Source organism: Cervus canadensis, chromosome 7 (assembly GCF_019320065.1).
Source record: "Cervus canadensis isolate Bull #8, Minnesota chromosome 7, ASM1932006v1, whole genome shotgun sequence".
Lineage (NCBI taxonomy): Eukaryota > Metazoa > Chordata > Mammalia > Artiodactyla > Cervidae > Cervus > Cervus canadensis.
Window position 1 is genome coordinate 42,703,594 of NC_057392.1, and position 23,707 is coordinate 42,727,300.

General features: G+C 38.2%; 2 protein-coding genes and 1 pseudogene across 2 annotated transcripts; 1 reads left to right on the top strand and 2 right to left on the bottom strand.

Moving 5' to 3' along the window:
• Positions 1 to 2,228: 2,228 nt before the first annotated feature.
• LOC122444736 (poly(A) RNA polymerase GLD2-like) lies at positions 2,229 to 3,470 on the bottom strand. Its single transcript, XM_043473380.1, has 2 exons — positions 3,457 to 3,470; positions 2,229 to 3,297 (listed from the first exon to the last, which is right to left on the bottom strand). The coding sequence occupies exons 1-2, from the start codon at positions 3,468 to 3,470 to the stop codon at positions 2,301 to 2,303; spliced, it is 1,011 nt and encodes a 336-aa protein (XP_043329315.1). The 3' UTR covers positions 2,229 to 2,300.
• Positions 3,471 to 4,594: 1,124 nt separating this feature from the next.
• ARGFX (arginine-fifty homeobox) lies at positions 4,595 to 23,193 on the top strand. The gene is given in 5 exon segments (XM_043473096.1): positions 4,595 to 4,622; positions 13,506 to 13,586; positions 19,545 to 19,693; positions 22,586 to 22,997; positions 23,000 to 23,193. Coding segments are annotated over 5 exon segments (807 nt in total). The 5' UTR covers positions 4,595 to 4,615; the 3' UTR covers positions 23,158 to 23,193.
• On the bottom strand, positions 12,444 to 13,091 carry LOC122444609 (annotated as a pseudogene).
• Positions 23,194 to 23,707: the final 514 nt, after the last annotated feature.

Genomic DNA, 23,707 nt, shown 5'->3' on the forward strand with positions numbered 1-23,707 from the left:
TGTAGTCACTCATTAAACAATTGTTTTTTTTATCTTTGTTCCAAATCAAGGGCTTGACTCTGGGGATATAGCAGTAAACAAAATACTACATACAAGAGGCTTGCAGGGCCCTCCCTGGCCGACCAGTGGTGTGCTTCCAATGCAGGGGGCATAGGTTCAATTCCTGGTCAGAGACCTAAGATCCCACAAGCATGAAAGAAAGGAAAAAAAGGTTGCATTCACTTGAAGGAGGTAAAGAAACTTAGATATGTTAATTTCTTATACTTTAAGGTAGGTTTTCCAAATTCATTTTTTATTGCTGTGATACATATAGTAAATGTATCTCAATTTATCTATTCTACTAACAGACATTCTGGTTCACTCTAAAGTTTTGACAGTAAAACATAATAAGTATCATTGTATATTCTCATTTTCACATCTTTTACATATTTTTATAAACTCTTAAATATAAAAAAATGGGCTAAAAGCTTATATGACATTTTGTATGTTATATAAATATTTTAAAATATTTATAATTTTAATGACAGTAACCTATAATAGTTTCCAAAAGATTAAAGAAATTAACTTTCTCCCCAAGTTAATAAAAGTGCTAGTGCTTAACCTTACACTGTGACTCCTGAGTTTTATTCATATTATAACGGAATGGGGCGGGGAGGAAAAGGAAAAACAGTTTAATTCCTGTATTAAATGGAATTTCCTTTTAATTATTTTTTATATTCTTATTAGCCAATCAAATCACTAGATAACAAATTCTTTCTGGGCAGAAACATTTTAATTCTTGCTTGTCACTCAGCACACTGCACATAACACAGAGCATGATAAATAATGTACAGAAATAAATATTAAGCAAATTGTAGTTGAGCTCAGTTCTTAGGTACTGAATGGATATAAGGTAAGGAGTACAAGAGAATGAGAAGAAAAACAGAAATTGGTAAATATAGATAACTGAGAGATACTGAAAGTAAGAATGAGGTACTGAGAGGGAATAAGAGATTTTGAGGAAGATGCTGGCATAAATTGTGAGATTTCTCTGTACTATACTCTCTTTCTGGAGCACCTGTCAACTTTTATCCCATTTCCTGGGTTGTCTCTTTAATGCCTAAATCTTTTCTTTCCTATTTTGTCTTGCTTTAGTTTGGGTATATTTCTTTTGTCACATGGTGAATTTCTTGTCTTCTATTTCTAGCCCAATGCAAGATATGAATCTAGTCTTTTGTTTTTAGATCAGTGGCTTAATCTAAAACCTATGCCTTCTGGGCTAGTTGATGGGAGGAGTGGGAAGAGCCAGGGTCAGAATTCCTTCCCAGTCTAAAGAAGCATAGACTAACAAACCAGTGATTGCCACTAAGATTTGAAGTAGAAATCAAGTCTATTAAAGTCCTAAGTAACTTCCCCCACCCAATGCCAGAATAGTGTCTGTCACCTAGTAGGCATTCTATAACAAGTGATGAATAATGTACAGAATATACATTATTCATTATTACAGTTAGTAACACTGTATTGCATATTTGAAACTTGCTAAGCTATTGGTGGCTCAGTTGGTAGAGTCTGCCTGCAATGGGGGAGAAATGGGTTCAATCCCTGGGTTGGGAAGATCCCCTGGAGAAGGAAATGGCAACCCACTCCAGTATTCTTGCCTGGGGAATTCCACGGACAGAAGAGCCTGGTGGGCTACAGTCCATGGGGTCACAAAGAGTCAGACACGACTGAGTGACTAAATTTTACTTTCACTTTTCAAGGGAGTAAATCTAAAAATTCTCATCCCAAGAAAAAAAAGTTTTGTAACTATGTGTGGTGAAGGATGTTAACTAGATTTGTGGTGGTCATTTCAAAATATTTACAAATACTGAATCATTATGTCTATATCTGAAACTAATATGTTATTATGTCAATTGTAAATTAATAAATTTGAGAGAAAAATAAGTGATGAGTGGATGAATGAAAAAACTAATGAAAGAACGAGTACACCTTCAATTATTTTGAGGAAAATGGTGGCAGGGGTGGGTGGCAAAGCACCACAGGGAAATCAAAATTAAAGGTCAACAGCAAGCATCAGCCAGAATGATAAAATATAAAGCATTATGGCTAAACTAGAGCTCAGCAGTTAAAAAATATTAAGAAAAGAAGGTCTAGTATAAATTTAACGGCAATCCCAGAAGAAGCTAGTAGAGATAACAGAAAAAAGCTAATATTCAAAGAATTAATCACTCAGAAATTTCCATAATTGATGAAACTCAAGACTGTTTATTTATTTATTTTTTTGATGTAACTACTGTTCTTTATTAAGAAATAGAGGCCAGTTATCTTTTCAGGATAGCAGCTCTTAAAGGTAGTATACTGTTCAAATCTTTTCTGTTTTTCAATCTGTGCCATGACTTTAAAAACTGATCCTTGATCATATCAAACTTCTGTTTTTCATGCACAGCTCTTGCTGTATTTGTTCCATCAAAAGGTTCTTCTACACAGATGTATTTACTTCTCCATTCAATACCATCAGGCCTGGGAATGGCTTTGGCTTCACGAACTGAAATCATCTGACTATTCCAGTCAAATTCTGTAGCATAGTATTTCAGAAAGCCCAGTAAGAGGTCCCCAAGGTTTGATTCATTCTTTGAGAGGTAAGGAGGAACACTACATGGCGCTTGATGTACAAGGTGCAACTGTACAGAAGGACTAAAAGATTCTGGGTAAATTTTTTGGATGGATGGAAGGATGGGTTCAGGTAAGGTTTGTAAATAGTGCAAAACCATCAGTACAAGACTATAGCTGCTTAAAGTACCACGACTGGCGTCATTTATATCATGGTGACTGGCCCACTTCTTAATCACCAGTACTAACGGACGAACTCGATTTTCAAGGTATGCATAAGTTCTGAGAAGGAATGTGTTTCTTATTCCAACAATATTGTTTACATTCAAGTCGAACTCCACACAACTGACTTTATCCCTGAACTTCACAATTGGCACTTTTGCTCGAATCAACTGAGGTCTCTCAATGTAACTAGAAAGTCTAGTACAGAAGTGTTTGTGGACTAAGGTGAGTATATGCCGTGCTTCAGTCTTCTGATTTACTGGTTCCTCTTTAACAACTAGACATAAGTCACCATCACTGCTCCGAGTACCAAATCCATTTAAAGACGACCCAACTAAAAAAAGTCTGCTTTGTGGAAATAACAGTTGAATTTCTCTCTGAAGTTCTGTTCGACAGAGTTCTTTCTTCTTTAAATCACTTACTTGCTGCTGACATGCTTCAAATAACTCCAGTATCTGCTGACTCAACTTATCTTGAAACTCAAGACTGTTTAGATTGAAGACATGTAGTGAGATATGGACAGGATAAATATAAATCCAACCTAGACACTGTGAGGTAAAAAATATGAACTATGGACAAAGCGTAATTATTTTAAAAGCAACTAGAGAGTAGAGAGAAATTACCTATAAAAGAATAAAAGTTTGCCTTCCAGCAGACATCTCAAATGAGTTATATAGTCACCTAACTTATTATGCAAGATTGGCAATGTAGTCAATATATTTTCAGGCAAAGGAAGTTTTAAAATGCTTACAATTAATAGACCATCACAAAAAAGCTACTCCAGATGCTTTCCAGATGCTATTCCAGATGCTTTCCAGATGCTACTCCAGAAAGAATAAAACTGTGCCCAAGAGGAAAAAGGAGGATGAAAAAAGTGATAATGACCAAAGAACCTGATAAATCTATGGTTAAATCTATGGTTAAATATTTATGACAAAAATAATAATGATGACTTTTAAGGGTATAAAAGCAAGTTTGGTAACTTGGTCACTTTGCTGTACAGAAGAAATTAATGCAACAATATAAATCAACTATATTTCAACAAAATTTTTTAAAAGGAGGTAAAATCGTAGACAAAAATAATACAAAAGATTGAAGATGGGGAATTCACTGTTAAAAATTCAAAGAGCATTTTATTGTTTGGAAGAAATATATAGAAACAGAATAATGTTCGAATTTTTAAGTCAAAATATTTTAAGTATTAATGTGAAAAAGTGAATGATAATTTTAAGCCCTGTATATAACTTATACACCACTGTGGGAGGGGGTGGGGAATACATGTAACCAATCCAATAGAAGGCAGGAAAAGTTAAAAAAAAAAAAAAAAGTAAGAAAACAAAAAATAACAAAGATAAGGAAGTAGAAACCTGTCCACATACATTACTAGTCATTATCCTATCAAACATCAATGGACTTAATCCAAGTTAAGAGTCTCCAGTTTAACTGCTGTTTTAAAGAGACAGACCTATAACTTTAAATAATGGAAGTGTAAAAGTAAGGAAATGGTGATATCAAAGGACACAGGAGCCAGCTTAAAGGGTTGGTCAAAGGTAGGGTGTCTGAGTATAAAGAGAATAATGACTATTTCCAGCAACAGTTAATTAGTCTCTAAGCAGACTTTTATTGAATAAATAAATGATTGAATGAATGAAGGGTGGAACAATAGGGATGTGTCTGGGTGGTGCAAGGGTCTGATGGTATCAGGTTAGATTTAAATACAGGGTATTTCACCTAAGGACACACTTAAGGAACTACATAAAGAGGCACATAAATCAGCTTGAAATTGGGCACTCCAAGGGAGTTCATGACAGGTGAGCACGGGAAGGGGTGGAGGGGAGGGCTACAAAATGTGGGGTTTAAGTGGTCAACAAGGATTTAAAAGACCAAAGGAGCAAAATTAACGATGCAAATCGGGAACTTCCCTGGTGGCACAGTGGTTGGGAATTGGCCTTCCAATGCAAGGAATGTGGGTTCAGTCTCACATACAGTGGAACAGCAAAACCCAAGCACCACAACTGCTGAACCCTCGCTCTAGAGCCCAGGGAACCATAACTACTGAAGCCCACATGCCTAAAGCCTGTGCCTAAAGCCACAGCAATGAGAAGCCCAAGCATTGGAGCTAGACAGTAGCTCCCACTCGCTGCAACTAGAGAAAGCCTGCGGGCAGCAATGAAGACCAGTGCAGCCAAAAATAAAAATAAAATTATTTTTTAAAAAAAGATGTAAATCACTCAGCTCCATCCCCATTAGAGGGGACTGATAGAGCATTGTAAATTGAGGACAGAGGGAAGATCAGGTGATCTGATTGCTTTCTGAAACTCGGAGTAAATGTGAGACTCTTTGTTATGAAGGTTGGTGTCTGCTTCACAGGGCTCGCATACTTTCCCAGTTTGTGCTAGCTTGGACTTTGAAAAGTCCTCATTAGACTGTTCATCATAAGAAGCTCCATCATAGAAGCAGTTTTTGTATGTTTTGTTCACTGCAGAATCACCAGGCTGATAAGAACAGACTGTAGAAGGCAGGTAATAAATATTTGCTGAGTAAGTGCTGTCCATGGCATTTTTCAGGCAAGAATACTGGAGTGTGTTGCCATTTTCTTCTCCAGGGGATCTTCCCGACCCAAGAATCAAACCCATATCTCCCTCAATGGCAGGCAGATTCTTTATCACTGAGCCACCAGGGGAAGCCCTGATGAAACCTATGCTTCTTTGTTTAATATGCCAGTTTAAGCTGTAGACTTGGGCTTCCCATGTGGCGCTAGTAGTAAAGAACCCACTTGCAAATGCAGGAGACTCAAGAGATGTGGGTTCGATCCCTGAGTCAGGACGATCCCTTGGAGAAGGAAATGGCAACCCACACCAGTATTCTTACCTGAAGAATTCCATGGAGAGAGGAGTCTGGAAGGCTACCGTCCATGGGGTTGCAAAGAGTCAGACATGACTGAGGCAACTTAGAACGCACAAAGTGTAGACTCTCAAGATGCTCTTCCTGGGGAAGTATGTGGGTATTTATATTCTGCACACAGGAATTAATAAAACCTTCTTTTCCAGTTTGTCTAGCTGCACAGACTTTAAGATCTTAATTTTCCTTCATTTATAAGAGGATACTAACAACTGTACTTCTCCCCATGTGTTTGTTGAGGTTTAAATGAATCACGTATATGAAGCATTTAAATGTGTGACATGAAAACATCTCCAAATATTATTATATTAATCAGATATTTACTATTTCTGTGGCTCTTCACTCCTAAAGTTCTAATTTTCCCTTTAGCCTGAAGAACTTGATTTAATATTTCTAAAGAGCAGGACTAAACAGCCGCAGACCTGACAGTTTGTCTTAATCTGAGAATGTCATCACTGCACCTTCATTTTTTTTAAGATTTTTTTTTTAATGTGGGCCATTTATAAAGTCTTTATTGAATTTGTTACAATATTGCTTCTGTTTTACACTTTGGTTCTTTGGCCATGAGGCATGTGGAATCTTAGCTACCCTACCAGGGATCAAACCTGCACCCTGTGCATTGGAAGGCTAAGTCTTAACCACTCGACTGCCAGGAAAGTCCTTCACTGGAAGATATTTTTCTGGATATACAATTATGAGTTGGCAATTCTTTTACCTCAGTACTTTAGAGATTTTGTTCTACTGTCTGTCTTCTGAGTTTATTTTTAATTGGAGGATAATTGTTTTATAATATTGTGTTGGTTTCTGCCATATATCAACATGAATCAGCCGTAGGTATACGTAAGTCCCCTCCTTCTTGAACCTCCGTCTCACCTCCCACTCCATCCTACCCCTCCAGGATATCACAGAGCACTGAATTTGAGCTTCCTGCATCATACAGTAAATTTCCACTGGCTATCTAATTTTACATATGGTAATGCATATGTTTCAGTGTTCGCCCCACCCTCTCCTTCCCCGACCATGAGTCCACAAGTCTATTCTCTATGTCCGCATCTCCACTGCTGCCCTGCAGATAGGTTCATCAGTACCATCTTTCTAGATTTCATATATATGCATTAATATATGGTATTTGTCTTTTTCTGACTTACTTTACTCTGTATAAATAGGCTCTTGGTTCATCTACCTCATCGAACTGACTCAAATGCATTCCCTTTTACAGCTAAGTAATATTCCAGTATGTATATGTACCACAACTTCTTTATCTATTCATCTATCGATTGACATCTAGGTTGCTTCCATGTCCTAGCTATTATAAATAGTGCTGCAATGAACATTGGGGTGCATCTGTCTTTCTCAGTTATGGTTTCCTCAGGATATATGCCCAGTAGTGCGACTTTTGGGTCATATGTTGGGTAGTTTTACTCCTAGTTTTTTAAGGATTCTCCATTCTGTTTTCTGTAGTGGTTGTATCAATTTGCATTCCCACCAACAGTGCAAGAAAGTTTCCTTTTCTGCACACCCTCTCCAGCATTTATTGTTTGATGATGGCCATTCTGACTGGTGTGAGGTGATACCTCATTGTAGTTTTGATTTGAATTTCTCTAATAATGAGTGGTGTTGAGATTCTTTTCATGTGTTGATTAGCTATCTGTATGTCTTTAGAGAAATGTCTGTTTAGGTATTCTGCCCACTTTTTGATTGGGTTGTTCATTTTTCTGGTATTGAGTTGAATGAACTACTTGTTTATTTTGAAGATTAATCCTTTGTCAGTTGTTTCATTTACTATTATTTTCTCCCATTCTGAGGGTTTGGCACACATTTTCTTTTAATACTTCCAAAGTTTCATTTTTGATTAATACATCTGGAATATTTTTCCATGGTATAAAACGTGAATCATTTATATCAGAGGTGGAGACCCCAGGGGTTAACCTTATTTGTCTGAGATTGCTACAGTAAACCTAGTCCTCTTGAAAACATTGCTTTATAGTGAATGAATGACTTCATCAGTGTCTTCTTTCTCATAAAGACTTTCCTTGCCAGATGTCAGCACCCCTGATGAACAAAATAGTCCAAGAGAATCCCCAGCCAGACCCTTTTGTCTACATGGATGATTCTAGCACGAACTTCCAGGATGATTCACAGATACCAGCTGGTGCCAGTGAGTGTAACTCTCCTACACTGTTGCCCTCTTTACATGGGACCCTCTAATCGTATTTTGGATTTGTTTTAAAATAGCTGTTTATTTTATCTTTTCTTATTTTTGTTTTTCACTTTCAACTCTTTATTTTACTCTGAGGTATAGCCAGTTAACAATGTTATGGTAGTTTCAGGTGAACAGCAAAGGGACTCAGCCACACATATACATACACGTATCCATAACAGTGAGTACCTGATCTTCCCAATAGGGCTTCCCTGATAGCTCAGTTTGTAAAGAATCCACCCACAATGCCAGAGATCCCAGTTCAATTCCTGGGTCAGGAAGATCCTCTGGAAAAGGGATAGGCTACCCACTCCAGTATTCTTGGGCTTCCCTTGTGGCTCAGCTGGTAAAGAATCTGCAGTGCAGGAGATCTGGGTTTGATCCCTGGGTTGGGGAGATCTCCTGGAGAAGGGAACAGCTACCCACTCCAGTATTCTGGCCTGGAAAATTCCATGGACTGTATAGTCCATGGGGTCGCAAAAAGTAGGACACAACTTAGCAATTTTCACTTCTTTTTTTTCACGTGATCTTCCCAAGTGAAGTGAAAGTAGGGCCCTAACTATTCCTTCCCCTCCCTGGCAACCATAAGTTTGTTTTCTAAGTCTGTGAGTTTCTTTCTGTCTTGTCAGTTCATTTGTATCATTTCTTTTTAGAATCCAAATATAAAGAATTTCATATGATATTTCTCCTTAAGGTCTATGTTTCCTTATTGATTTTCTGTCTGATCTATCCATTGATGAAAGTGGGATATTAAAGTCCCCTAATATTGTTGTGTTACTGTCAATTTCTCCCTTTATGTTTGTTAGTATTTGCCTTACATATTGAGGTGCCCCTATGTTGGATATATATATAATTGTCATATCTTCTTCTTGGATTGAACCCTTCATGATTATGTAGTATCTTTGTTTCTTATAACAGTCTTCATTTTAAATTCTATTTTGTCTCATATGAGTATTGCTATGCCAGCTTTATTATGATTTCCATTTGCATGAAATATCTCCTCCCATCCCCTTACTTTCAGTCTGTAAGCGTCTGTAGGTCTGAGGTGGGTCTCTTGTAGACAACATATGTATGCGTATTGTTTTTGTATCCTCCCAGCCAGTCTATGTCTTTTGATGGTGCATTCAATCCATTTGAAAGAAAGTGAAAGTGAGAGTCATTCAGTCATGTCCAGCCCTTTGCGACCCCATAGACTCTATAGTCCATGGAATTCTCTAGGCCAGAATACTGCAGTGGGTAGCCATTCCCTTCTTCAGGGGATCTTCCCAATCTAGGGATCGATCCCAGGTTTCCCCGCACTGCTGGCAGATTCTTTACCAGCTGAGCCACCAGGGAAGCCCTTTAATCCATTTACATTTAAGGTAATTATCTATATGTGTGATCCTATTATCATTTTGTTAATCGTTAATTGTTTGGGGTTTATTTTTTTGTAGATCTTTTCCTCCTCTTGTGTTTCCTGCCTGGAGAAGTTCTTTTAGCATTTGTTGTAAAACTGGTTTAGTGGTGCTGAATTCTCTTAACTTTGTCTGGAAAGCTTTTGATTTTGTCATCAGATCTGAAGGAGAGTCTTGCTGGGTAGAGTACTCTTGGTTGTAGGATCTTCCCTTTCATCACTTGGAATATATTGTGCCATTCCCTTCTGGTTTGTAGAGTTTCTGTTGAGAAATCAGTTGATAACATTATGACATTTCCCTTGTATGTTATTTGTCTTTTTTCCCTTGTTGCTTTTAACACCTTATCTTTGTCTTTAATTTTTGTCAGTTTGATTAGTATGTGTCTTGGTGTGTTCCTCCTTGGGTTTATCCTGCCTGGGTCCCTCTGAGCTTCCTGGACTTGGCTGACTATTTCATTTCCCATGTTGGGGAAGTTTTCAGCTATTATCTCTTCAAATATTTTTTTCAGGGTTGTTCTCTCTCTCTTCTTCTGAGACATCTACAATGGGAATATTGGTGCATTTAATGTTGTCCCAGAGTTCTCTTAGGCTGTCTTTATTTCTTTTCATTCTTCTATATTCTGTTTTACAACAGTGATTTCCACCATTTCACCTTCCAGGTCATTTATCCATTCCATTTATCCAGGATTTATCTTGTTCCTTCATCTGGGACATAATCCTATTTCTTTTTTTTTTTTTTTTAATCCTATTTCTTATTTTGGTTAGCTTTCTGTGATTGTGGTACTAGGTCTGGAAGCTATGGGATTATAGTCCTTGTGCCCTCTGGTGGATGAAGCTTGTGCAAGCTTCCTGATGGGAGGGACTGGTTGTGGGGATAACTGGGTCTTACTCTGGTAGGCAGGGTCATGCTCAGTAAAATTTTAAGTCAGTTGTCTGCTGATGGGTGTGTTGCACTCCCTCCCTGTTAGTTATTTTGCCTGGAGTCTACAGGCTCTATGGTATGGCCATTGGCAACCTCCAAGAGGATTTACACCTGACTGCTGCTGCCAGTGCCCCTGTCCACATGGTGGGCAATTGCTGACCCACAGCTCTGCAGGAGATCCTCAGACACTCACAGGTAGGTCTGACTCACTGTTCTATGGGGTCACTGTTCCTTTCCTCTGGGTCCTGGTGCACACAAGGTTTGTTTGCGCCTTCCAAGAGTGGAGTCTTTGTTTCCCCCAGTCCTATGGAGGTCCTGTAATCAAATTTCACCGGCCTTCAAAGTCAGATTCCCTAGGAATTCTCAGTACTTTTGCTGATCCCCAAGCTGGAGAGTCTGATGTGGGGCTTAGAACCTTCACAACGGTGCGAGAACTTCTTTGGTATTATTGTTCTCCAGTTTGTGGAGTTTATCCATTGTCCTTGGATGTGGGGTATCTTTTCTTGGTGGGTTCCAGTGTCTTTCTGTCTATGGCTGTTCAACAACTAGTTGTGATTTTGGTGCTCTTGGTTATGGGGTTTTGTTCATTTGTTTGTTTGGCCCCAACCGGGAACCCTGCAGTGGAAATGCAGAGTCCTAAGCACTGGGAAGCCAGGGAATTCCCTGTTATATCTCTTATATATCTTTTCAAAAATATATTCAAAAACTATTCCTATCATAAAGGGGGAAGTTATAAACTTCACATCAAGATCAAGTACCTTTGGCCCATGTCTAATCAAATTATGATAGATAAACTGAGAACACAAGATATAGAGCAAGTGAGAATGTTTTTCTAGAAGACTGAAGCAAAGAGAAAGAAAAATATAGAAAGCTTCTCTTCCAAGGCAGAATACAATCCTGACACTTCTGATAATGTGTTATGCAGGTTTTTTTCTCCCACGTTTCTCCTGACACCAGCTGGGTATCCTACAATTCAACTCAACTCTGACACTATCTACCCAGAGAAAGCATTAGATTCCATAGGTTAAGAGCTTAGTCCCATAAGACTACCCTTACTTCAGTCACAAGACTAAGTTGTCTGTGCTTCTAACCAACTGGCTATAAATCAGAGGTTCCCATGACACCTTCCTTGGGTTTCATTAACTTGAAAGTGGCTCAGAGAACTCAAGAAATCTGTTTACTTACCTGAGTACCATTTTATTACAAAGGATATTAAAGAATAAGAATCAACAGCTGTATGAAGACATACATAGGACTCAAACAAAAGAGCTTCTGTGCTCATGAGTTTAGATATGGCTAGGCAGCCTATGGATGTGATCTGGTTCATCAACCTAGAGGCTCTCTGAACCCTCCCATCCTCTTTGGTTTTTTAATGGAAGCTTCCTCACATAATCTTAATTGGTTGAATCACTGCCCATTGGTGATTGATTCAAACTCCAGCCCCTCTCCCCTCCCTAAAAATCAATAGGGTTGAAAGTTCCAGTCCTCTAATCAGGGTTGGTTCCCCGGGCAACTAGTCCCCCATCTTTAGAAGATTTCCAAAAGTCACCTCATTAACAAAATCAGTTAAGGCCACTTCATTAACATGAAGTCAGTTGTGGTTGAAAGGAGCTTAATGTAAATATCAAGGCACTCATTTCACCTTTATGGCTCTGGAGAAATTTCAAAAACTGAGGAAAAAAGACAAAAGTATTATAACAAAAGATGCTCCCATTGCTCTTATGGATTAGGAAATTCTAAGAATTTGGGGAGTTGTGAGCCAGGAGCCATGGACAAAGACTAAAATATACAGTGTTACACATCACAATATCACACAAGAATATTGTGGTCCAATATTGTGGGTAAATGGGAAAAATATCATTTTATAGAGAGAGAGTAGTTGTGTACATACACAGATTGATTTTTATAAATTGTATCTTAGTAACAGAACTCTCATTTTATTCAGGCAGCAAAGTAAACAACTTTAAAGTTTTCCTAGTCAAAGTTGTATCTTGATGAGTTCTGAAATATGTACAGACAGTCCCTGACTTATAATGGTTCTACTGATGATTTTTCACCTTTTATGTTTTATGATGGTGAAAAGCAATATGCATTCAGTAGAAACCATACTTCAGTTTTGAATCTTGATATTTTCCCAGGTTAGAGAATAAAGAGTACAGAAATACACAGAAAGACATTCTGTGTGCTTGACTGGAAGACAATATTGTTAAAGATGTCAATACTACTCAAGAAGTCTCTAACTGGTAGCACTGTTGTATTGGACAACATCTCTTCCGACTTGGCTCAGAGTTACAATGCATTTAGCTTATTAAAGCTGACAACATGGAGACTTTTTGCAGGCCTTCCCAGACAGTGGAGTTTTCCTGCTAATTTGCCACACTAGGTTATAAAATATCTCATTAACAGTTATTTTCTATTTTGCAGAGGAGTCTAACAACACGCAGTTGTTCCATTTTCTTGCTAGACTTCAACTTGTTCCTTTCTTACAACTCCGTCATCTTCCAAGTCACATTTATTACCAACCAGAATTCTGGAACATCATCAGTGTCTTTAACTTAAAGAATCTGTTCTCTCAGATCTTATGTATCATTAAATGTGAACTGTGCTGTGTAGGAATAAAATAAAGCAAAGCCTTGTCCATGTTTCATGTACAAATCTATCATCACTGTAAATGGCCTATTTCTATATTATCCAAGATTTCAAGTGTATACTGTTTTGCATCTTAAATACTTTAACTTGCTTTTTATAATAATCTTCTATTGTAGGATTATATTTTCAATAAAAATTCCTTGAATAAAGTGTACAGTGAGAGTCAATTTTCCAGCGTCTCCTGAACCAAGAACTGCTAGCTTATAGTCACACATAGTGCAAACTTGTATGAGCTAGTACCTCACACAGTGTCCCCAGGCCCCTGCAGCCAAGAGCCTTGAGCTCCCTCTGTGTCGAGGCTTCTGTCACCAAGTCTGTCCTGTTGCTGTAGCTGCCAGGGCTGGTTTGTTTAGAAGCCTGACTCTGGGCAAGGTTTGCCCTCTCTTCTCAATTTCAGGATCAGCTTGTCAAGCTCAGTAAAGATTTCTACTGAGATGTTGATTAAGATTAAAATGAAATTATATGGTTATTTGGAAGGGGAAGTTGACATTTTTAATGTTTAGTCACTATTCAAATCATTTATGCTCTTTAAAACAATTTTATAGCTTATTTCATCTAGTCCTTACACATTTCATTAAAATGTATTCTTAGGCATTTTATAATATGTATTTTTATGTTATTGTACATAGGATTTTTTTCATCACGACCTGCGACGTGTGGAATCTTAACTCCCCGACCAGGGATCAAACCCGGGCCCTCGAAAGTGAAAGGTATAAATTTGTTAGTTTTAAAGAAAGTATACCTCCTGTTCATATTATATTGGGAAATAGGAGTGAGCAATGTGGTTTTTTGGTTTTGTTTTTAGTATTAATTAGTTTTTATTTCAGTAGACATGTGGGAATCCACCAAATATTTGTTTGAAGAAAGAAACTTTTGATATGCAACCCCTTTCCCTCAACATATTAGATTTTTAAAAATATTTAATTTTATTGGAGTATAGTTGATTTACAATACTGTATTAGTTTCAGGTGTACAGCAAAATTATTTAGTTATACATATATTTATTCTTTTTTAGAGTCTTTTCTCATATAGGTTATCACAGAATATAGGATAGGGTTCCCTGTGCTGTACAGTAGGTCTCTATCAGTCATCTGTCTTATATATATCAGTGTGTGTGTGTGTGTGTGCACACTCATGCCACATGCAATAAATCTTATAGAAGAATTGTTTTCTATAAAACCATTTAGCTAATTAACTGGCAATACTTTCCTAATTTATGCTTGATATGCTGAGTAGGTTGATTGTTATAAAAGATCAGTAGAGTCATGGGCAATGAACTAATTATCAGAAATGTGATGAAGTTACATAGTCCATGTTAAAGTAGCTTGAACTTCAAGCAAAGACATCATTTTTACTGACAAATATTCTATAATAACAAAATTAATAAAACATTAATGTGGTACATGTGATGTGGTATGGATTATTGTTTTATGTGTAGTAATGACTTAAATTAATACATTCATGTAATACATTACAATTCTTATTATAAATAGACATTCAGATCATTCCGTTTATTGATTAAGGTGAAGAGTTGAACTAGTCTGTGATCATATTCCTAGAAAACTACACTTTGTAACAAAATGTCTACTATTAAAGTACTGCACTCAATATAACAGCAAATTTGGAAAATGACAGTGGCCACAAACTGGAAAAGGTCCATTTTCATTTCAATCCCAAAGAAGGGCAATGCCAAAGAATGTTCAAACTACCACACAGTTGCTCCCATTTTACATGCCAGCAAGGTAATGCTCAAAATCCTTCAAGTTAGGCTTCAACAGTATGTGAAGCAAGAACTTACAGATGTAAAAGCTGGATTTAGAAAAGGCAGAAGAACCAGAGATAAAATTTCCAATATCTGTCGGATCATAGAAAAAGCAAGAGAGTTCCAGAAAAACATCTACTTCTGCTTTATTGTCTATGCCAAAGCCTTTGATTGTGTAGATCACAACAAAATGGAAAATTCTTCAAGAGATGGGAAGACCAGACCACCTTCCCTGCCTTCTGAGAAACCTGTATGCAGGTCAAGAAGCAACAGTTAGAACCGGACATGGAATAATGGACTGGTTCCAAATTGGGAAAGGAGTGCATCAAAGCTGTATATTGTCACCCTGCTTATTTAACTTCTACACAGAGTACATCATGTGAAATGCAGGGCTGGGTGAAGCACAAGCTGGGATCAAGATTGCCAGGAGAAATATCAACAACCTCAGATATGCAGATGACACCACCCTTATGGCAGAAAGTGAAGAGGAACTAAAGAGCCTCTTGATGAAAGTGAGAGGAGAGTGTAAAAGCTGGCTTAAAACTTAACATTCAGAAAATTAAGATCATGGCATTTGGTCCCATCACTTCATGGCAAATGGAGAAAAAATGGAAACAGTGACAGACTTTATTTTCTTGGGCTCCAAAATCAGTGTGGATGGTGGCTGCAGCCATGAAATTAAAAGATGCTTGCTCCTTGGAAGAAAAACTATGACAAACCTAACCAGCATATTAAAAAGCAGAGACACGACTTTGCTGACAAAGGTCTATATAGTCAAAGCTATAGTTTTTCCATTGGTCATGTACAGATAGGAGAGCTGGACCATAAGAAAGGCTGAACACCAAAGAATCAATACTTTCAAACTGTGATGTGGAGAAGATGTTTGAAAGTCCCTTGAACTGCAAGGAGATCAAGCCAGTCAATCCTAAAGGAAATCATCCCTGAATATTCATTGGAAGGACTGATGCTGAAGCTGAAGCTCCAATACTTTGGCCACGTGATGTGAAGAGCTGACTCATTGGAGAAGACCCTGACACTGGGAAAAGATAAGAGGGCAGGAGGAGAAGGGGGCGACAGAGGATAAGATGGTTGGATGGCATCACCAAATCAATCGACATGAGTTTGCGCAAACTCCAGGAGATAGTGAAGGACAGAAGGACAGGGACTAGCATACTGCTGTGCATGGGGTCACAAAGAGTTGAACACAACTGAGCGAATGAACAACAAGCTCCACTTCACTTGCAGCACTTACCTTAACAAGCATAGTTCCTGCTCATAATGGTTGCATCTCAGGATGAATCCATTTCCTTTTGGAAAAAATAATCACTGAATATTACATTTTGCTTATTTATTTAACATTTTACTATATAGAAAATTTTGCATGTAAACAAAAACAGAGAGGAGTTCCCTGGTGGTCTAGGGATTAGGTTTTGGTGCTTTCACTGCTGCGGCCTGGTTTCAATCCCTGGTTGGGGAATCAAGATTCTACAAGTTGTGCAGTGTGGCCAAAAAAATAAAATAAGGACAGAATAGTATAATTTCATGAGTCTATCATTCAGTCTCAGCAAATATGTATCTCTTTAGCCTAGTGATTTTGAGGTTCATTCAAATTGTAAAATGCATCAGTGATCCATTACTTCTATTGCCGAATGGCATTCCATTGGATGAATACACAGTTTGTGTAGTGTATTCATTCAGTAAGGAGATTTGGATTGTTAGCAACATGGCAGTTATGAACAATGCTGCTATGAAGAGTTGGGTATACATCTTTGCATAGGTAAATGTTCTTATTCCCTTGGGTAGATTCCTAGGAAGAAATTACCAGATAGTTTTTCAAAGTGACTATCATTTCACAGTCCAACCTGCAGTTTCCGTTGTACAAACATTCCAATTTCTCTACATTCTTCCGCATGTCCATTTATACATCTTCGCTGAAAAGCTTATTCAAATCTATTAACTAGAATTATAGGATTTTTAATCAGAATATTTGTTGTCTTATTTTGAGATGTATATTCCAGATACAAGTCCTTTCAGATAGATGACATTTTCCTTCTGTGTAAAGGATGACCTATAACATATCCTATAGTACAGATTGGCTGGTGATGGATTATTTCAACTTTTGTAGGTCTAAAAGCATTTTTTCCCAGATGGCTTTTCTCAGAATATTCTGCTGAACTTTACAGTGTATGCTTATTTATGTTTGGGGAGGGGGTGGTGGTTTCCTCCTTGTCTTAAGCCCTGATAATTACCTGGTATCTTCCTTCTGAATCTTTGTGCACAGATAATTGGGAAGCCACAATCAACAGCTCTAAGATCCATTTGATAAATACCAGAAAGGAGTTTTCAGAAGAATTCGATTATTACACCAAGATATAGGCATAAATCTTTCAGGCAAAAAAAATGTTATAGCCTTACTAAAAGGGATAACATTACAAAAAACACAGAACAAGCTGATAATAATTTAAGAGTATGTAAAAAGTTAAACATACACACAAAGGTTAATCTTTTCCATTTTATCACCTATGAGCTTTTAATTTAATTTACTTTTATATGTGTTTAATATACAGAGATAATAAATTTAAAGCCTTTACTTTTATTTTTAATACATAATTAAAAATCTGATTTTATATATATAAGATGTCACATCTTAACCCATAACATCTATTTGCTAAACGGACAAAATGTAGTCAAATGAGATAGTTACATTCTTTTGTTCATATCAAAACTTTGAAATCTAGTGAATAATTTGTACTTACTGGCATATCACAATCTAAACACTAAATTTTCATCAGAAATACTTACTCTGCATATAGAGTTCATAAAATTTACAGTTGAAAGAGTATATTCACATATGCAAGCTGTTCTAAGCATACTACAAAGTTTCCCAATAACTGGATTAAATATCAGCATTTAAAGTTAAACTAAAATTCAAAAGAGAAAAAAAAATAAAGTTAAACTAAAATTCAATAAAATTAAAAATTCAGTACCTTGGTTGAGCTAGGTACATTTATGTGTTTGATAGCTGTGTTGAGTGGTGGCTACAGTACTATACAGAACAGCTCTAGAGAGTAATTAAGTGGCTGGGGAACAAAGACGGTTTCAATCTTGTAATATTTCCACACATGACTTACCCAAATACATGAACAAAACATTTTCTTGTTTTAAAGAATATGGTAACTAGTAAGTTGTAGAGATCAGGTATACCCTACAGGATGAATGTGGGGTTCTCTTAATATTCTCTTAATATTATATGTTTCTTGCAACTTAAAATGAAGTTTCTAGTAATAGAATTTCATAAACACATTACAAAAGTGCTGTATCACAAAAAATTTATTTCAAAGTAAAGACTATGTGCCTGGTAAAACTACACTATTTTAATTAACAGGATCAGAGTGTCAATGAAGATATGGCTATTTAAGGTAAATGCAAACAGTTTGAATAGTTTCGTAAATTGTGAGTAGAAAAATAAATATTTATAAATATTTTATATGCTGTGCTATGCTCAGTCATGTTTGACTCTTTGCAGGTCCATGGACTATGGCCTGCCAGGCTCCTCTGTCTATGGAATTTTCCAGGAGAATACTGGAGAGGGTTGCCGTTTCCCATTCCAGATGGTCTTTCCACCCCAGGGACCAAACCTAGGTCTCCTGCATCTCCTGCATTGGAAGGTGGACTCTTTACTACTAGTGTCAACTAGGAAGCCCAATATTTTATATATTTGATTTAAAATACTTGTATATGAACTTTAAAATTAAATTAGATACTGTAAGTTTAGGCATATGTACATTTATATATGTGATTGTGCTTCCTTGGTGGCTCAATGGTAAAAAATCTGCCTGCCAGTGCAGGAGACTCAGCTTCCATCTCTGGGTCAGAAAGATTGAAGATCCCCTGGGAAAGGAAGTGGCAACCCCCTCCAATATTCTTGCCTGGGAAATCCCATGGACAGAGGAGCCTGGTGGGCTACAATCCATGGGATCACAGAGGCGTCAGACACGACTTAGTGACTAAACAACAAAACAACAACAAATATGTGATTATATTAAATATATGTTTATAAAAGGTATTTCCATGTGTGTTCATAAGTGGTATTAGTCTTGTAGTTTTATTGATAGTGTTTATCCTTGTCTGATTTTAGTACTGATGTTAGGAACTTCAAATACAGAAGTGAGACCCAAGTGAAGGTTTCCTCCTTGTACTGAAACAGGCATATAACAGGAAAACTACCACAGCATTGGCTTGAATGCTAGAACTTACCTATGTTTCGGGGCGGTTGTTATTAGTCTATTCAGTGTCTGCAACACTTTCTCTTTTTCAGCAAATTTTTAAAATCATGTTTTCTTAGAAAATTTCCTTCTCTCCTTTGCCATTTAAAAAAATATTACATAGTTTTTCTATTGTCTCCACATCTTTAGTTATGTCTCATTTCTATGAACCTCTTCCCAGAGGAGTGAATAGAGCTTCATAAAGCCTAGAGAAGAAAAATCCCGTTTTCCAGATGAGATAGACTGGGTTTCTGCTAAATAAATAAAAAGAAGAAACCATTTTGAAGGATGTATTATATATTCAGGGGTAGGAAACATGAGGTTCCTTCTCAGTTTCTAAAAGAATCAAAGTGTGAGAAAGAAGACAAGGGAGACCACTGTTCACTGCCCTGAGGTTGGGCAGGATAGGCAGAACTGAGTACACAGAAAATTAAAGAGGTAACATTTTCCAACAGGAACAAACTAAATTTCACAGGACAGCCTCCTAGAATCAAGACCAGGGAACTTACTTAATCTGGATTCCAAGCCTGGTTGAGGGGGAGAGAAGTCATAGGAAATTCACAGCGGTGGTGTTCCGGGGGATTTGAGTTAGAAGGGAATTGTGTTATGTGACCACCTCCTCTCTATCTCTTACTCCACAGCAAAATGGAAGAAGAGTCATGAACGCACCTCGTTCACACACACACAGTATAAGGAGTTGGAGGCTCTGTTTAGCTGCAACATGTTTCCAGATAAAAACCTCCAGAGAGAACTTGCTTTAAAACTCAATCTACCGGAATCAACAGTAAAGGTCTGTCTGATGATTGGAGATGTGCTTTGAACCCTCATTTAAATAACATCCTACTATTCAGCCTGGAAATTCCCTCCGGAAAACAGTAGTAGTAACACTTCATTTATTCAGTCCCTACTGTGTGCGTGTCTTGATGAAAGTGAAAGAGGAGAATGAAAAAGTTGGCTTAAAGCTTAACATTCAGAAAACTAAGATCATGGCATCTGGTCCCATTACGTCATGGGAAATAGATGGGGAGACAGTGGAAACAGTGTCAGACTTTATTTTTTGGGGCTCCAAAATCATTGCAGATGGTGACTGCAGCCATGAAATTAAAAGACGCTTACTCCTTGAAAGGAAAGTTATGACCAACCTAGATAGCATATTAAAAAGCATATTAAAAAGGACTGATGCTGAAGCTGAAACTCCAATATTTTGGCCACCTCATGCGAAGTGTTGGCTCATTGGAAAAGACCCTGATGCTGGGAGGGATTGGGGGCAGGAGGAGAAGGGGATGACTGAGGATGAGATGGCTGGATGGCATCACCAACTCAATGGGCATGAGTTTGAGTAAGCTCCGGGAGTTTGTGATGGACAGGGAGGCCTGGCGTGCTGCGATTCATGGGCTCGCAAAGAGTCGGACACGACTGAGCAACTGAACTGACTGAACTGACTGTGCTAGTATTGAGCTGTACACACTCTATTAATACATATGTTGGCTTTATTATCTTCTAGTTTAAAAGATGAGGAAAACTGAGGTTTGGGAGCAAAGTGATTGGGTTACAGAGATAATGCATAGTATCACTGGAACTGGAACTCCAGAGGCACGACAGAATTCACATTAGAGAAATACTGTCATCCAGACAGACTCTCATTTAGGGTCTTCTCTAGCAAAACTCTGCAATCATTTATCACAACATTGTCAATAGACAACTACAACCTTTGAGTCTGCTGAGCCCCCAAATTTTTGTTACAATATTGTTCACTGTTCAGTTCGGTTCAGTTGCTCAGTTGTGTCCGACTCTTTGTGACCCCATGGTCTGCAGCACCCCAGGCCTCACTGTCCATCACCAACTCCCAGAGTTTACCTAAACCCATGTCCATTGAGTCAGTGATGCCATCCAACCATCTCATCCTCTGTTGTCCCCTTCTCCTCCTGTCCTCAATCTTTCCCAGCATCTTTCCAATGCTCTTCACAGCAGGTGGACAGAGTATTGGAGTTTCAGCTTCAGCGTCAGTCCTTCCAATGAACACCCAGGACTGATCTCCTTTAGGATGGACTGGTTGGATCTCCTTGCAGTCCAAGGGACTCGCAAGAGTCTTCTCCAACACCACAGTTCAGAAGCATCAATTCTTTGGCACTCAGCTTTCTTTTATGGTCCAACTCTCACATCCATACATGACTACTGGAAAAACCATAGCCTTGACTAGACGGACATTTGTTGGCAAAGTAATGTCTCTGCTTTTAAATATGCTACCTAGGTTGGTCATAACTTTCCTTCCAAGGGGCAAGCATCTTTTGATTTCATGGCTGCAATTACCATCTGCAGTGATTTTGGAGCCCCCCAAAATAAAGTCAGCCACTATTTCCACTGTTTCCCCATCTATTTGCCATGAAGTGATGAAACCAGATGCCATGATCTTAGTTTTCTGAATGCTGAGCTCTAAGCCAACTTTTTCACTCTCCTCTTTCACTTTCATCAAGAGGCTTTTTAGTTCCTCTTCACTTTCTGCCATAAGGGTGGTGTCATCTGCATATCAGGTTATAGATGTTTCTCCCGGCAATCTTGATTCCAGCTTGTGCTTCATCCAGCCCAGCATTTCTCATGATGTACTCTGCATATAAGTTAAATAAGCAGGGTTACGATATACAGCCTTGATGTACTCCTTTTCCTATTTGGAACCAGTCTGTTGTTCCATGCTTCCTGACCTGCATACAGGTTTCTCAAGAGGCAGGCCAGGTGGTCTGGTATTCCCATCTCTTGAAGAATTTTCCACAGTTTGCTGTGATCCACACAGTCAAAGACTTTGGCATAGTCAATAAAGCAGAAATAGATGTTTTTCTGGAACTCTCTTGCTTTTTCAATAATCCAGCGGATGTTAGCAATTTGATCTCTGGTTCCTCTGCCTTTTCTAAATCCAGCTTGAACATATGGAAGTTCATGGTTCACATTACTGTTGAAGCCTTGCTTGAAGAATTTTGAGCATTACTTTACTAGCATGTGAGATGAGTGCAACTGTGAGGTAGTTTGAGCATTCTTTGGCATTTCCTTTCTTTTGGATTGGAATGAAAACTGATCTTTTCCAGTCCTGTGGCCACTGCTGAGTTTTCCAAATTTGCTGACATATTGAGTGCAGCACTTTCACAGCATCATCTTTTAGGATTTGAAATAACTCAACTGGAATTCCTTAACCTCCACTAGCTTTGTTTGTAGTGATGCTTCCTAAGGCCCACTTGACTTTACATTCCAGGATGTCTGGCTCTAAGTGAGTGATCACACCATTGTGATTATCTGGGTCATGAAGATCCTTTTTGTACAGTTCTATGTATTCTTGCCACCTCTTCTTAATATCTCACTGTAGAGGCCTTCTAAAATAATCCTTGAATATCCTTCAGTTCAAATTCTGCAACTCTCCCTTGCTTCTCTTGAGTTCAGGACCTTTTCTCTGAGCTCCCAGCACAACCTCTGAAAAATACTTCCTTTCTTTGTTTCTTTTTCCTCCTGGGGCCCAGCCCAGATCCCTCAATGTTACTATTGACTTCATTGGTACCTACCTCTGCTCTTTCAGAACTCAGTATCATAGTGACTTGGAGAGAACATGAGAGTTACAATCTGAATTTTTTGACTCAGGAGAAGCCTCAAACCCCTTCTGCAGTAACAGATCATAATTTCCTCTCTTCCCTGACTCCAGATTTGGTTCAGGAACCGGCGGTTCAAAATGAAGAAGCAGCAGCAGCAGCAAGAGCAGCAATCACCAAAGCCACCAAGCCAGGTCCTTCCAGCCAAGGATGTGCCCACAGCATCAACCAGCCCTCATTCTTTTCTCCTTGCAGTTTCAGAGTCCTATAACTCCCTCTCACCTCAGTCCTTAGACCCTTCCCCCTGGGCAGGGGACTCTATGATCATGGAGATTCCTACAAGTGATGTCCAAATGCAAGATCCTCAATTGGAGAGGCTAGTGGCCTCAGTTCCTGCTTTGTACTCTGATGCATTTGATATCACCCAAATCATGGAACTGTACAGTTTTCCCGATGAGGATGACATCACCAACTCTTCCTTCTATTCTCTGTATCAGTATCTCTCACCGACAAGGCCCAGTTAGAATAGAATTCTTCTCTTAGAGTCTTTGCTGATCCAGGTGTAGGTTTATTTCCTGGGCAGACCTGCTTCAGTGTGACAAGCTGGAGCTTTGCAGTCTATAGTGCACAGGACAGCCTGGAATTCCAGAACCCCTCCATTATGGTGCACTTTGGGTTTCTCTGATCCAAGTACTAATAAACATCAGATAGTATAGAAAAAGGATCTTCTTGCATGCTCTTTCATTTGTCTGTTTTTAACCCAAACATTTGGCCCAGAGTGACTTTGATTTCCATGTAAATATTGTAAAAACTAGGGAGTTTCCCCCAAATATAGCTCAGTACTATACAATCAGCCCTGTGACTTGCTGGAGAGGCCTTTCCAGACCCATAGATGGCCAATGAGACTTCAAAATTCCCTCTTCCAAAAACTACCTTTGACTTTTTAAAAGGTCAACAGCCTCTAAGGGTCATCCACTTTTAATGGCAGCAGGTGTATAAACTCACATTTCAAATGTCAGCTAAGCAAATTTTCTAGCTACATGGTTAGCATACAAAATTTATAGCACTTCTCAAACCAATAAAAAAGAAACATAACAAAATAAGAACCTCTCAATGAAAAATATAAAGTGTTTAGGAATTAACTAAGAAAATTAAGAACTTTGTACTGAAAACTTTCTAACTTGAATAATGGACATTGAAGATGTTTTGAATAAAAGGCATTTGAAGCCATAAAA